Source organism: Pomacea canaliculata, linkage group LG10, assembly GCF_003073045.1.
Source record: "Pomacea canaliculata isolate SZHN2017 linkage group LG10, ASM307304v1, whole genome shotgun sequence".
Taxonomy (NCBI): domain Eukaryota; kingdom Metazoa; phylum Mollusca; class Gastropoda; order Architaenioglossa; family Ampullariidae; genus Pomacea; species Pomacea canaliculata.
The window spans coordinates 9320166-9335586 of NC_037599.1; the positions used below are offsets into that span (position 1 = coordinate 9320166).

General features: G+C 35.9%; 1 protein-coding gene across 1 annotated transcript; it reads left to right on the forward strand.

Moving 5' to 3' along the window:
* The first annotated feature begins 4861 nt into the window (after nucleotides 1-4861).
* On the forward strand, nucleotides 4862-13964 carry LOC112573505. Its single transcript, XM_025253953.1, has 8 exons — nucleotides 4862-5410; nucleotides 5967-6272; nucleotides 7061-7112; nucleotides 7622-7752; nucleotides 9319-9507; nucleotides 10206-10251; nucleotides 11217-11344; nucleotides 12809-13964. Exons 2-8 carry the CDS (start codon nucleotides 6117-6119, stop codon nucleotides 13145-13147), a joined length of 1041 nt encoding a protein of 346 aa, XP_025109738.1. The 5' UTR covers nucleotides 4862-5410; nucleotides 5967-6116; the 3' UTR covers nucleotides 13148-13964.
* The last annotated feature ends 1457 nt before the right edge of the window (nucleotides 13965-15421 follow it).

A 15421-nucleotide genomic window follows, 5' to 3' on the forward strand; every position in this document is an offset into this window, starting at 1 on the left:
TGTTAAGTGCCACGGGTCTTCCTCAGCACACAGTACAGAATGGTAAGTTCTTAAAAACTAGTTCTTTTTGTTCCTCTTGGTTTTGAATCTTTCTGCTTGAAGTCCTTTGATCTATATAACGTATAGGGTTTTTTACTTCAAGAAATGAGGTATTCAGGAGGTTAATCATTCATAGCCAATTAAAAACGATCTTTTTCCAGCATCCTGAAATCTGCGAGTTTCCATCCAATGAATTCTACAAAGGCAGACTCAAGAGTGCTCCTATCACCACAAGGTCCAAGTTCATTCTTCCAATCTGGCCTCTTCACCCAGAAACTTCAGAATCTGTCCCACACATTTCGTAGATGTGCGTGGAGAAGAGAAAACACTAACAGGTCTCAACCGATGAAGGCAACGAAAGGTCAAAGTCCAACTTTGCAGAAGCAGATAAAGTGGTAAGTGGTAATTCCCACTACTTTGTCATTAATTCCATCTCTTTAACTTAAGCATAAACCATTGAAAATGCAGAATTTTTGCATAACAAATGTTGAATATTGTTTTTGCCTTACAAATTTTTTGTTATCATTTGTAACAGTCTTATGCAGATCAATGCAGAAGTGAATTTCTGTATGTCCTTTCTTCTTTCTATTTCTTGTTTCCTTTTGTCTTTTCTTTGGAGCTTCAGATTCAGTTAAGTAATTACTTCCATTGAAATTATCTTGCTAAATTCAGCTCTTATGAAGTCCAAGCAAAATTGTACTTTTTTCACCAATAGCATCACTTTTTAACTGCATGTGTCCTCTCAACTGAAGTAATCAGAAGAATTCACCTCGGTTACTGAAGATTATTCGATGGTCTTTGTTTGCAAGTGTATTTTAATTTGTTTCAGCATGACAAGTAGACAAGATACATAATTATTTAATTAAGATTATTGAAACCCTTTCTTCACACTAAATCTTACTAGGCCTCTCTTGATTTGTCTTTCTCTCTCTCACACACACACATTCATATGTAAACTACATATCAACTTGGGTGCACGCTATTGCTCTCTTTCTCTCTCCGTTGTTTCATCACGTTTGACCGGGTTTCCTTATACATACAAAATAGCAACCCGATGTGGTTTTTATGGCAGATTGAAGTCCTTACCTACTTGAAGTACGCGTGCGAACATAAGAAGAAGGAAATTGAGATGAACTTCAGGAAATCTGAAAGTTATGAGTTACTCCATCAAAGTTCTGACTCAGTATAATGCACAAAGGCACCTGTTGGAAGAAAAACTGTCAAAAGCTTGTGAAGGACATAGACACGACACCTTCACCCTGTTCTCACACGATATGACAAGAATAACATCACCATCAGCACTGTCGTCTCCAGTCAGGGTATGTAGACTTTATGAAAATTGTATACTTGAGGATAGATGTTTTAGAGCAATATGTTTTGCTTCATTGTTATTGTTTAGACGTTTCGTTCACATAGATTAAAGAATAAGATTATACGAGGGTGGTATATTTCCATAAACTTAAAAAAGTAGTGTAACTGTCGACAAACAATCTGTGACATAATAAATGGTGAAAGCTTTTCATGTAGTTATACCTTTTTCTTTGCTAATATGGAAGGTTCACAGCTACTTCTCATTGCATTGGTACGTTGTAACCTTTTAAAGCTTTTCCAGAAATGTCTGTACAGCTGGTTTGTGAAAGTGTATATTTCTTTTATTTAGGTTCTGCAAACCGTAAGTAGCTAGGTTTTTAAAGTTACAATTAGTCATCGAACTCCACCGTATTTAAATATGATGTGATTGGTATTGAACGTTGAGATATTAGTTGTCGATGCTTTTCAGCTAAAACTAATTTGTCATTGTTCAGGAGGAGAGTGGGACTACGTAGTTCTTAGCACAGTCCGTTCCTTGCCTTCATACAAGATTGAGCCTCATCCCACGTACGGATGGTGCCGCCAGAACATGGGCTTCATCACTGACCAAAACCAAGTCAACGTGGCTCTAACAAGAGCTCGTCGTGGTATCATAATCGTTGGTAAGCTTAATTTCTTCAAAGAAAGGTATCATAGCTATTAATGGTGTACTCACTATGAAATTTGTCCATCTCATCTGTAAAGCCAGGTTTTCAAGATTATGCAAAGATCGTTACAGCATATGTTTTATGAAATTGTATTGTGTTTATGTTTACCATCTTTCAGTGCACTCTTGCTAATGATCTATTTGATGTTAGCTTCTAAAAATAAAGAATTTTATAAGCTAAAGTTCTGCAAGCTTTCTGAGGTATAAGCTAAAGTTCTGCAAGCTTTCTGAAGTTAGTTTATAAAGTCTTCAAATAAAAATCTAATCGATGATCATGGAAACATTTTTATTTAACTAAACTTCTCTTAATATTTGACCACATCTATTGCTTTTTTTCAGGGAACTCAGAATTGCTGAAATGTGATCCTGTATGGAACAGACTCCTCACGAGATATGAAGACCTGGGATGCGTGTACGAGTCTGCCGACTTTCCACCATCATTGTTAGCACCTCAGCCCAGGGTTAGACCTCATCGTCAGCCAGTGGCTTCTACTGAGTGGCAACAAGTCTGATACTGCCTGGAGCAGGTCTACAGACACACACACCAAGATGTCCTCAGTCTGGTGGCCTAACAGATGAAGGTCCCCAGTCTCTTTTATTATTATCCATTTTCGTTTTAGCATAACTGGGTCGAGTCAGTAAATATTGGCATCAGTAAGAATTCTCGGCTGGCTTGTAAAAGTATTATACACATATCATGTTTCTGTTAGTATGCTAACGTTATGTCGGCGTCCATTTTTTTTATTCGGTTTGGAATTCACTGTACAGAAACTTGTTCTGCATGCCCAGCAAAATTGTCTTTACGTCATAAGCGCATGTTTCGTCTGAATTTTGCTGTCAAAGACAAAAGTTTGGTACAATAAATTACAAGTCGATATGTTTAGAGTTTTTTGTAAGAATTGTTATGTGTGTATATGTATAGATAATTATTCTGTGCATTCATGACTACAGTCAATACACGTATGTCCATTTATTTACCTATTTTTATATGTCTCCAGTAAATGTATATATGTATATATAGGTAATTTATTACTTTTATGTATGATAGATATAAATAGTAAACACATGACAATTAAGTCTTTGGTTTCCTTTTAAACGAGGATATACATTTTTGTATACGTCTATGTACAAAACGCATGTGTTTCATGATTGATATTTTGTTATTTCTCTCTTGTATTTTTAAACAAAAGATCCTATTATTTCAGTACTATCTGGCACTTTAGTGCATTTTACTAAATTTGTTTACATGTCACTCTATTTGTGCGTTGTACAGAAAACTTTAATCCTGATATACAAATGTCCATAGTTTTGAAGTTTTCTATGCCTTAAAATTATGCTTACCAGTGTCCTATACACATGCTGATTTGAAATAAACTTGGCTGTAATGAAAGAGTGCAGTTTGTGATCAAGAAATTGACCATTGATGTGTTAATGTGTTTGCAATAGTGATGTTAAGCCATGTTAAATTTGAACATTGTGGCATTTGACTTCCTTTAGCCTACTCAATAATCGTAGTGATCCTTTTTCTATCACAGCTAATGTGCTATCCACTTTAACAATGAATGTTGAACATACGCACATGACTAAAAGAAAGCACAACTTTTTAAACCTACATCTTCTTGTTGTTCCTATGTGGCGAGCATTTTAAACATACAATAACATGTCTACTTAAGAAGCAACCATTCATTCCCTTTTTCAAGTAAACGGCCAGTTGTTTGACAGAACCTTTCGTGATTGTTTATTACGTTTTCTTCACGTCAGTGATCTACTTTACTAGCTGTACCACAACATTATACTAGTGGCTTAACTTTGATCATATACTTAAGTATTGAATTGCTCTTATATCTATAATCTAATATCCTGTGAATCATGCCTATGTAAATATAAAAAAGAGACTGTTGTGCAATAAATTAACAGCAGCCTTTTACACATTTGCCGCCGCAACCACCACAATGCACCACTACATCTATTCCTACTGATCTTCCTACTACTGCCAATTCTATTATTATTGCTACACCTACAAATCTACTATTTTAAATACAGTTCACATCTCTGTTGCTAAAGCTATAATTAGGCATCGAAATGTCTCCTTAATATGTTTAGGTGTAATGTAAAACAGCGCGATCGGTTTTAACATATATGATTACCAGCAAAAGCAAATAAAAATATAGGAAAGAAGACAATACTAAGATTTATTTACATCGCGATTAGTTTATAATTGTTACAACTAGCTCGCTAACTCACTCAGAAGTAACTTTTTATTCATTTAAATTACAAAACTGTGGTAGCACAAATTAAGAAAAGTTATTCTTTTAACCCTTTGTCTAAATATTTAACAGCGAGGTCACCTGGGCAACCGACGGAAATCAAAACAAAATTTTCGCGGAAAATATCGACGAAAACCGAGGTTTCACTGTACTTGAAAAATAAAAAAATTATTACTAGTGCTGTCACAGATCAACATCGTTAATCAATCCATTAAATTGAAATTATTTGAAACTCAAGCAAAGAGATGTTTGCAAAAATGTTGGTTCGCTTTTTTTTTTCGTAATTAGCACTGACATATTTCAGACGTCCACTTGCATTCATAACCAAAAAAAACCGGAAGAGCTCCTCCACAGTTGCGGGTGCAATTCTCCGAAAAAAGGGGATTGGCAGAAATGATTTTCCTCCCGACTCCTCCTTCCCCCATGAAATAAAATAAAGAAAGAAAGGGGACCCTCTTAAAACAAATCAACAAAAAAATAATAACCATTTTCTTTCTTTGAGCTTCAGAAATCACTTCGAACACCGGAAATAATCCACTTTCGATTTCTTCTTGCCGGATGTTTGAGGGGGCCATTCTCGATAGTGGTCGAGTGGTGATTGGAATTTGCCTGTTCAAAAACTTAGTATCGAAGTTATTAAGCAGATATCGGAAAATCTCGATGTAGCCATGTATACGGCCAGACGTAGATTTTTTTTTTTTTTTTTGCATTATAGAGAACGGCTTTCAATGATAAGAATAGGCAAACGATCGAGGTCGCGTCGACTTTAAATAGTAAAATTAAAAGTAAATTTGTTTTCAATAGCAATTTTGTTTCAGTTTCTAGATAAAACACTTTGTCCTAAATCAGACCCAAATGGCTACGCCCATCTATCACATAGCACGTGTTATGAAGAAGTGTATAAAACTGCAAATAATAATAATCTGACAATGCCTTGATATCTCACAGACCTTAAATTTCAACCAACTTTTAAAAATCTTTCAGCCAATGTTTCTGTGGTCATAAGCCATGACTTTATCACTTTGACATCATCCTATAACAAGGTGTTTTAGTCTTGCTTTTCTCAAAACAAGAAAATGTTGAAAAGGTATGTCACCTAGCTGCCTATAAGTAGCACTCTCACCAGGTTCAGAATGGCTATCTTGTGCATTCATGCTATATAAAAAAATTTAATTTCGGGAGTGGAGGTATGAAAAAAATTATCCAATAAAAATACATTAAACAACTCAGTTTCTGATGCATTCTCAGCTTTTGAAACTGGATTATATTTAATGCTATTTAAAACAGAACCAATCAGAACCAGTAACATTTAGAAACAAAGTCATTCATAGCAAAATTTGTTAAAATTCTATGAAGAAACTTAGATCTGTCTTAAAAAATTATTGTATTGCACTGTTCTATCAGTTTAACATTACAATTTTTAGCTACAGGTTATTACTCTTCATTCCTGTTTCTAAAAACATAGAAATTCTTAGTGATACCATGTATAGCACTGAGGTACGTGTACTCTTGTTTCCTTATTGATATTTTAACTTTGTTTTGTTATTTTCTAGTGTGTGTTTAAATTCTTCAAGCCATAAAACAATGCACTAGTATTTTATAAATTTAACTTTTACTTTTAGATGTTGTTTTCTTTTTTCCAGATTGTTTTCTTTCCCTCTACTGCTTTGGGAGAGTTTAAGTAACTCTCGAACAAATGCCATTGTGGCTGAGGATGATGATGATCATCTGGCAAAGTTCAAAGATGATGCTGAGAAACTATTTGAAAATGCCGAAACAAAATTAATGGTTACATGTTTGACTTCGAAGCAGCTAAAATTCTTGTGACAAATCTACAGCAACATGTTAAGCACTACATGGCACAAGGTTGTCCTGAAGCTGATCTGGAGGCTGCAGTACTTGAACGAGCATCAGTAACTGCCTCTTGGCTAGCAGCTGGTGCTGAGAAGGTACATTTCTTTACCAGAACTAGATTCAGGATTTAATGGTGTGTCCTTGCACATCAGTTTGTCCTTTTAAGGTCAAATGAAAAAAATATAATTGCTTATGTACATTATTTGCATTTATTACAAGTTAAAACATAACTTTTTATCTAATCATTATGATGTATGCTGAAAATTTAAGAGTATTAGTTTTATAGTGCCGAATGATTGGGGCAACTAGTTAGGTGAGCCATTAAAAGTCATTAACCGTCTTAGCACCACATAAAAATATAACATTACAATGACTGACATAACTGAAGACTGAGAAGACGACAGTGGGTGAAGATTGCTTTTTATTATTGCTGATCTGAGGTAAACATTAGGCCAAGAAACCTATACATTTTTGGAAAGGAGAAAACTTGAACTTTGCAATAAAAATAAAGAAAATACCTTCCTTGCTCGACAAAGCCTCGATCCATAGCCCATCATGCTAAGAGGATTATTTGTAGCTTTCTTTGCCTTAAACATAAATTAGCCTAAACAAGTATTGGCAAATTTGTAAATATATTAAATCTAAAAAAAATTTCAGATCCTTTATTTATTTTAAGCAAATTTTTTATCTACTTGAAACTTGTTGAATATTGACATTAAATTATGTCATTTACCTACAAGCTACAGACATTCCAAAAATAGCTAAAGATGTGTAATTTGTTTATACTTAAAGGACAAACAATAATCATATTTGCTGTACTCGCACAGCATATGGATTATTGTATAAATTTTTTTTTACATGTATTTCAATATATTTTTTTCAGAACCAAACAGAATTCTACAACCCTCATCAAACTGTAGTCTATTTGTACTCAGGTGAGTGTCTGGATAAGTAAAATGGACAGATATACTATTGACAGACACATGTTCCGAGGTTACTTCTAATTCCCAATGAAAAAGAACAGATAACAGCTGAATTAACAGATACACTCCGAACAGACATGTTTTGGGGCCATTTCTTATTCTTACCAGACATTGATGTCTAAATATGGACTGATTTTCTGATATGTTACTTCATCAATGTGATACAGAATAAAGCTATACAGCTCACATAATCACAAAAGATTTGATTTGAAAAAAGAACTTTATTTATTGTGAGAGCGGAAACTTGTAGCACAGCAATAACTATCTCTGTGCAGAAGAAAATATTTCAGTTGACTGTGTGGTGAGAAGTTGAGCTAATATATGCTAAGGTGTTTGTCAGCTATTGACATGGAGAGAGAATACTGTAGCATCAAAAGAAGTCCAGGGCTATATCTAATTAATATGTGCTGTCAGCTTTCTCTTGGTTGCCTTAAGTAAATTGAACGCTGTTATGATTTCAGCTTTGTCTGTATCTTCATTGTCTCTGAATGTCGCCGTTGAGCATGGACAGATCCACTACAAACTCTCTGAGTCGGGGAGAAAATGTCTTGACCTTCTAGACCAGCTGCAGGAAACTAAGACTAAAACTCAGGTACCAACAACTTGACACATATAGATAAGTGTTCCTGGCATTGCCTTCTGGATATTTTATTCTTTATATCCTTGCAGTTTTAGCTGAATCATGTCCATTTCAAGGGACAACATTTATCTAAATGCCAGAGCAGCTAGAATAATAATTTTTTAGCACTTTATCCCAGATATTGTGCTTTATAAAGAAGACAAACTGAAAGATGGGTAAAAGCAAGCAATAATAAGAAAGTGTCAACACACGCACACAAGTTGTCTTCACCACACTGTGAAATGTGCAGTAAGCAATTGCACAGCTTCCAAAGCAACATATGCGGCCCTATGCCCTTTGTGGCCCTATGATTTCAAAAGAGCAACAAGAAATAAACTTAACTAAACTAAGCAACATATGAAAAGGCCTACTCACCACACTTGGTACATATCTTGGGAGATCTGATAATATGATAATCAAAGGAAGAGCAAGGATGTTGAAGGGTGTGTATGTTGTCTGAATATCAAAGATATATTCAGAAGAGATTTGAGAGAAAGAATTGTGACAGACTGGGGACAGGTTATACTTATGTGCATACGCACAGACAGCCAGTTCAGTGTTTTCAGTAGTGATACAGAGAATCATTCTTCCTTGAAGAAATGAACAAATGAAGCTGCTAAATTTTGAGTCGCTGAAGTTTGTCACAAATACTCATATTGCACTCAGTGAAAAATATTTGATGTAATCCAATCTGGACAGGAAGCTAGTGTTTTAATTGCATCAACTTTTAGAAAGATCTTTCTGAACTTGTCTGTCATGCTGCAAACAAAAGCTGGGTGACATAAAGAGAAACTTCAGATATCAAAGGTCATGTGCTTGATGCAAGAATGCTATGTTGAGACATAAAATGCTCACCAAAGAATGACAGTTAAGGAGTGGCCAGACTGTATTATCAGGGCCTCGGGTCTATTTGCTTCTATTTGGCTGGGGAACAGCACTGTATAAGTTCTGTGATTGCTATTGTTGTCATCATTATGCTGTACAGGTGTTTGAAATTATGGTTTATGAAATAAAGAGCTGGCTGGTTGATCTCTCTGTTAAGACCACTGTCAGTTAAAGTCTGACTTTGGTGGATTTTAGCAAGTCTTAATAGGGAGGTTTTACTGTAATACCAAAATGGTGTTTGATAATGCTGTGGTCAGCAGTGTCAAAAATACAGTTGAGGTCAGGGAGCATCAAGAATAAGACACCATGTTTTATAGTTATTAGTAATCTGACATGAAAAGGTGGTAAAGGAAAGAAAGAGAAAAGAGAAAAAAACCAGAATAGAAAAAATTATACATATAATATTTCATTTTGGATTTTGGATTTTTTTTTTTATCAATAATCTCAAGTTTGATACTGACTGTGATAACAAAAGTTTGTAATTCCAAGCTTGCTTCAACATGCCTTAGATAAAGTATGTTTGTGGGACCATGCACTTTTTTTTTTTAACCTGAGCTGTATTTGTCTCGAAGCAAAATTGGTGAGAAACACCATTGAGTAATCAAGCTAATTCTTAAAGTGTTGTGTAATACTGGATTTATTGTGACCTTACAGAACCTCATCTGGCTTGCCGATGTGTTGGTGAATCTGGCTTGTTGGGTGGAGCTGACAAGACCACATATTTCCTACTATATTGTGTCCCAAGTGAATATTCAGCTCATTATTCCACACTTGATCATACCAGACATGCGGCAACTATACTCTGCTGCTCTTGTTGTGGTTATCTCATCTTGGTTGAGAATGGTTAGTTATATCCATAGAAATTAGTTTGAAAGTAGAATTCTTAGTTACTTGCAACATCTTCTTTATTACATATGTAAGAGCATGCTTGCTTATGTTTAGATATGCACATGAGCATTTTTAAAGGATATTCTCGTGTTGCAATGTTTTTAAGGTTTATGCATGCAAGATTTCACCTACAATGTAGCTTTGCAGCGCCATTCTCCTCCCACGTAGCAAGGCCACTTGCAAATGGCCTGCAAGGTGAGGTCATCCGTAAAGAGGATTATGGGTAGTAAGCAATATGGTAGACAACATTGACAAAAAATATAGTTTCGGTAATGGCTGCAACTAAAAGCGAGCCTCCTCTTTTTAAGCATTATGACTGGCTACAGCCCATGCAATTTAGATCATGCCTTTGCAAGAAATAGAACCTTATTCGATCCTTGCAAACCTTTCTTCAAGACCTCTTGCAAACTGTGCACAAAGCTTGCAAAACCCACAGTGTGCTTCATTGCAATGTGTGAGTTAGCTTAATTAGCTTTAGCTTTGATGTCATTGATACTTTTGGATTATAAATCACATGTAATTTTTATAGACATTTATAAATATTACAAATCCATAAACAGCTTTTTTGTGCCTCTTTTGATGTAAAGCTTTTAAACAGAAATATTGACAAAATCAGCTTTTTACAATTACTTTAAATCCCATTTTGGTTTCAGGGACATCAAGGACATAAAGAATTTCACAGACTTCTAAGACAAATTGGTATGTTATATCTTCTTTGTACTTATGTGCTGCAGGTCTTCATTTACCATCAAAACTATTGACATTTCTAGAAGTCATGCCTCTGTATAGATACATTTGTTACACACCATTTCCAGCATCCTTTATTATATAGTAATAATAAATGCAAAATTTATATAGTGCATACTCACACTCCTAAGTCGCATGTTCTTAGTGGTTAAGAACAAGAATGAGACATGGGCAACATACGATGGACAGAAGAACAAGAAAAACAACATATGAAAGCTGGAAGGATAAGCAACGGTACAGATGACAAATAACTATGCCTGGAAACCCCCCAAGCCCAGATAAAGGAGAATGGCTGGGCATGGGGCAAGCAACCCTGTAAAACAACCCCTGCTACAGAAACTGCAAATACAACACTGATGACAAAAGACAAATATAAAAACGTAAATAAGAACCAAGTAAGAAGGACTGAGAGTATCATGATTTTGCAAAAGGGAGACAAGCAGAGATGTAACAAGAAGTGAATAAAGGGGGGTGGGGTTGAAAAGGACTAGCATTGTGTGGACTTTTGTTAAATACTAGTGAACGGTTTGGGTATGTTCAGGTGTGCATAAGGGTTTCATTTTGAGTGCGCATATCTTTGCGTATAACAAAAGCATATTAGACAGTCCTTGAATTATGTTTTTATAAACTCTAGCATGCAAACTTGACTGTATTATGCCAGCTCTAAAATTTCAAAATGAAAAACAAGTCTTTACATTTCCTCTTTGTTTTAGTTTTAGTTTAGTCCTTGTTACTCCTCGAGGAGCATAGGGCTGCAACAACACCTTGCCAGCAGACCAGGTTTTGGGCAGCCACTTCAGTTGGGCCCATATGGTTCCGATGTGCTTTGCCTTGCTCTCTACTGTTCTTTTCCAAGTTTGCTTTGGTCATCTCTCTTTTTTTGTACTAAAAATTATTTAAATGATTTTTTTTTTCAGAAAATGTGGAAGATCTTCCAAGACAATATGTGGCTAGGTACAATATTGTTTACGCCAAACTGCTTTACAGCTGCCACCAATATATAAATGCCCTTAGCTGGGCCAGAGAAGCACTGAGATACTCAAAGGTGAGAGGAACGAAAACTTTGTGAAAATAATCTCAGGAACAGTATTATTAGTTAAAAGTAAAGTCAGTAAATATTTGCAGTGTTAAACATTGATTCATTTTGGCTGGTAATTTTTTGCCTTTGGAAGAATACATTTCTGGCCCATAAACGATATGAAGGAAGATGTCCATATCATGAGCAGGGTCTGTAAACCAGGCTTCAAACCAACTGGGCAAGGTTTTTCTGCACCCCAAAACCTCAGCCCAGGTGGTATCAAAGGCTCCGGAATTTGACAGGTGGAAGGGGATTTACTGGTGGTGGCTGGTTATGGAGATGGAGCCTCTCCCTCTATAAAAAAAAGAAGGGCTATATTTGAGGCAGCCGCTGTGTCTCAAAGTTTGGTTTGCCCAACAAGAGGGGAATTAATCCAGAACTTTAGTCTGAAAAATTGACCTTTGGATACCAAGTTAACACTGCTGGTGAAGATTGATAGTAATGAAGATGTCATGTATAACCTTTGTCTATTATGATCAACTTGTTTGACCTCCCTCCCTATCACAGATGACAGTCTTTCCATTTAAACATATTTGTTCAAGAAACAAAGTTTTAGGTCACACGTATCAGCCTTACTGTTGCCCCATATCATCTGTAGCTTTCACTATTTCCTCCTGTATTGTACAATTTCTACTGTTCATATTGTTCATGCACCTGATTAGCCCTCAGAGCATGACCGTAATGTTGAGGTAGAGTTTTTGCAAATGCTGATATTATTCTGCACTTGTATTGCTAAGTGTGAACATTTACTTTAGGGATTACATCAGCGGTTCTCAACCTATGGGCCGCGACCCCCTGGGGGGGGGGCGCGACCTGCTTACAAGGGGGGCGCGAAGGTGGTCATTTTTTTAAAAGTTTCTTAAACCGGTATTAGTGAAATTAGTTTACATTGCTGTCTAAGGGGGGCGTGCAAACGTACCTTTGTTAGTCAGGGGGGAGTCACAAGTAAAAGGTTGAGAACCACTGGATTACATGCTCGGTTATTGAACTTATTTTACTCTTGATATTTGTTGTCTGTCATTCTATGCACTGAGACAAAATGTAAGAGGCATTTTGGTGAAAAAGGAGCTAAGCAGCTAAGAAATAAAATGCATTGTTCACTTTGTTGACTAGCATTTTTTGAAACATCATTAAACTCGCTAAACTTCATGTTTCTGGTAATTCATCTTACATGATTAGTTTTCATTTATCATATATTTATTTTTATATAATATTTATATATATTCAAATCAAACGTTATTGTCTATCTGAGGAAGTCCAAGACAGAAATTTTTTTTTGCTTACAAGCCAAACCACATATACAAGCATAATATGAGCATAACAAACATAATACGAGCATAATAAATATAGTATGAGCAAAACACAACATTATTGCCAGATATACCCATACAAAACATTCAACACACATACTACACCTCTCACATATTTCAGGATGAGGAAGAAAGAAGAGAAATTAAACAGCTCGTCTCACATCTAGAATCAACCATCCCACAAGGGGCCGATGCAGATCCTGCTTCCATCCCCCGCCGTGCTGGGAGTGTAACTTCCCTAAACGGGCTTATTCCTCAGCCTGAAAGGGGCCCTTTCGGGGCCAATGAACTCTTGCAGGCTGGGTCAGAACTTCAGAATGAAAACAGAGAAAGAGAGATTGATGAAGATTGGCTTACTGACACAAACATTACAAAGTCAGAGGTAGGCAGTAAAAAAAGGATATGCTTGAGTGTCCTAAGTAGAAAGGCTTTGCAGCAGGGTAATGGGGGATTATTGTGAATGGCTGGCTGGGTTTCTGTATCAAATGTTTTTTGATGTACTCATCATCAATTTTATTAATTAACTCATTGTGGTCACAGGCAAGCCGCAGCTGGTGGCTCGCCTTGTTTAATAAGTCACATCATACACATGTACAGTGCATTTTTTTTTTTTATGCAAACGGTTAACGGTACAGGAACAAAAAATAAAAAGGTCATTTTAAAGCTGAATCGTTTCTCTACAAGTTACCTCCCTTAGTTTGTACTACATGCATCCAGTCTTTCTCAAATTTAAATTCTTTGTGGTATAGTGAGCAAAACATGATAGAATATGCAGGTTGTTGTTTCCCCTGCTTTCTGTCAGTTTCTTTGGCAAAATCAGCCGAATTACTCTGTATTTTGTGATTTTCCAGATTCTGGATAATATGTATTCACATTAAGATGAAAAAATATTTACTTGTGTGTATTAATAACTTAATAACTGTGGCTCTACTTTTGAAATACTAATCTGAAAGGCAGTTTTGGTATGCTGATATATGGGAATTTTCTAAACAAACAAAACATGCCACTTTCTATGGGTAAAATAGCTCATTTGTGCTAAATGTGATATTTAAAACTAATTCAACATTATATTTTTGTGACATAAAGTTATTTTTGTATAATTTTTTGAAAAATAGTTAAAATGTGGCAACTAATGGAGACATCTTGTCTAAAAGGGAAAGTGACCATATTTAGTTAAGTAAAACGCTATACTCTTGCTTTTTCTATCAACAGTTTTGTTGTATTAGTAATGTGGACTATCTCTAATTCTGCTAGATTGTAATTCTTTGTTATAAGAAGGTTCCCTTTGCAGTTTTCTGCACGTCAGGTTGAGCAAGCGCAAAATCACTACAGACCAACTCCAAAATACAAAAGGAGTGAGGCTTTACTTTTGGTTATAATTATTTATACATTTCGGAGCATATTATTACCGGGTGGGAAGAAAGAATCTCCCTATTGAGAATTATTAATATCTTATTAATCAGTTGTAGTGGAGCAAGTCTTAATGTGGATAGTAGAATAGTAAAACTTGTCTACAGCATTAAAATTTCACATAGGCACCAGTTTTGCAGTCATCTGGAAATATCCTTGACTGACTTCAGAAGGAACTCAGATGGTCTGCTAGCCAGAACATGCTGAATGTAATCCTCCAACTGAGGGGTTATTTTTTTATTTGGTCTACCTCCACAGGAAAAAGTCACATCTCGCCAAGCCAAAAACGCTGGCGCTGTCAGAGGATTGGCATTTTCTGGTTAACATACCACCTGAGTTCCTTCCTTCTGAAGTCCAGGAGTTTCTTTCCACCCACCCTGTATATAAATGTATAAACAGTCCAAAATTATTTCTAAGTTGACCTGTATCCTCCATCTTTACCCAGGTCTAGAAGTGCCATTTTCCCTCCCATTTACGAAGCAAAAAACATCTAGATCAATAGTGAGCGTAATCATTATTAATATACTTATTTATGACTGATTGTTTATTGCCAAACACCTGAGTACTTTTAAGAGTCTCAGTTCCAAGACCTCAGATGGAATCATTGTGCTTCAAAACTTTCTATATTGCACCTTTCACCCAAAATATTTAAAAGGAATGAAAAGGATATCAGTCGAAAATGTATGATTTGATTTTCTGCTCTGAAATTAGGAGAAAAATAAAAGGTTTCCCTCATACAGTTTGGAAAGAACAAAAACTCACGGATGAATATGTTTCCTTCTTAGAAACATTTCTAATATCATTTAGCACCATTTCTGTTTTCAGGAAAACGATCTCTTCGAACTCTATCCCTTGATCGAGAGCTTTGCAGTGATCAAGATTCCCGAGAGTGTCATTCTGGAAACCTAACTTTGCAGGCTTCAGCAATTACAGGCAGATTCAGTGAAAGCACTCCTGATTTAGGACGCATGGGCAGCCGAGAACATTCCACTGTCAGTTACTCATCAACATCTGAGCCTCCTGCTTATAGCAGTGAATCTGAGACAGATGATGACGAGGATGAAGAAAATAAATTTCAAATCATTAGATATGATGATGATGATGATGAACCAATGGAGGATGTCTTATCAAAGGAACCAATCTCTACAGCGTTGGATGATGAGAAAGACTGGTTGGAAAAAAGCATGGAAGAACTTGAAGGTGTGGGGGAAGACATGAATACAGATGACATTGAACTCTCACCACAACAAAAAGAACTTTTCAGCAAAGACTGCATAAGATATAGTTTTTATAAACCTCTAAATAAGGATGCTACTTATCTAGA

What these genes read in the sequence shown, in the direction of transcription:
- LOC112573505 (XM_025253953.1), top strand. Translation starts at nt 6,117, where the DNA reads ATGTTTGACTTCGAAGCAGCTAAAATTCTTGTGACAAATCTACAGCAA. An exon ending in CAGACTTCTAAGACAAATTG is followed by an intron (nt 10,252 to 11,216) that starts GTATGTTATATC and finishes TTTTTTTTTCAG; the next exon opens with AAAATGTGGAAGATCTTCCA. An exon ending in AAGCACTGAGATACTCAAAG is followed by an intron (nt 11,345 to 12,808) that starts GTGAGAGGAACG and finishes CACATATTTCAG; the next exon opens with GATGAGGAAGAAAGAAGAGA.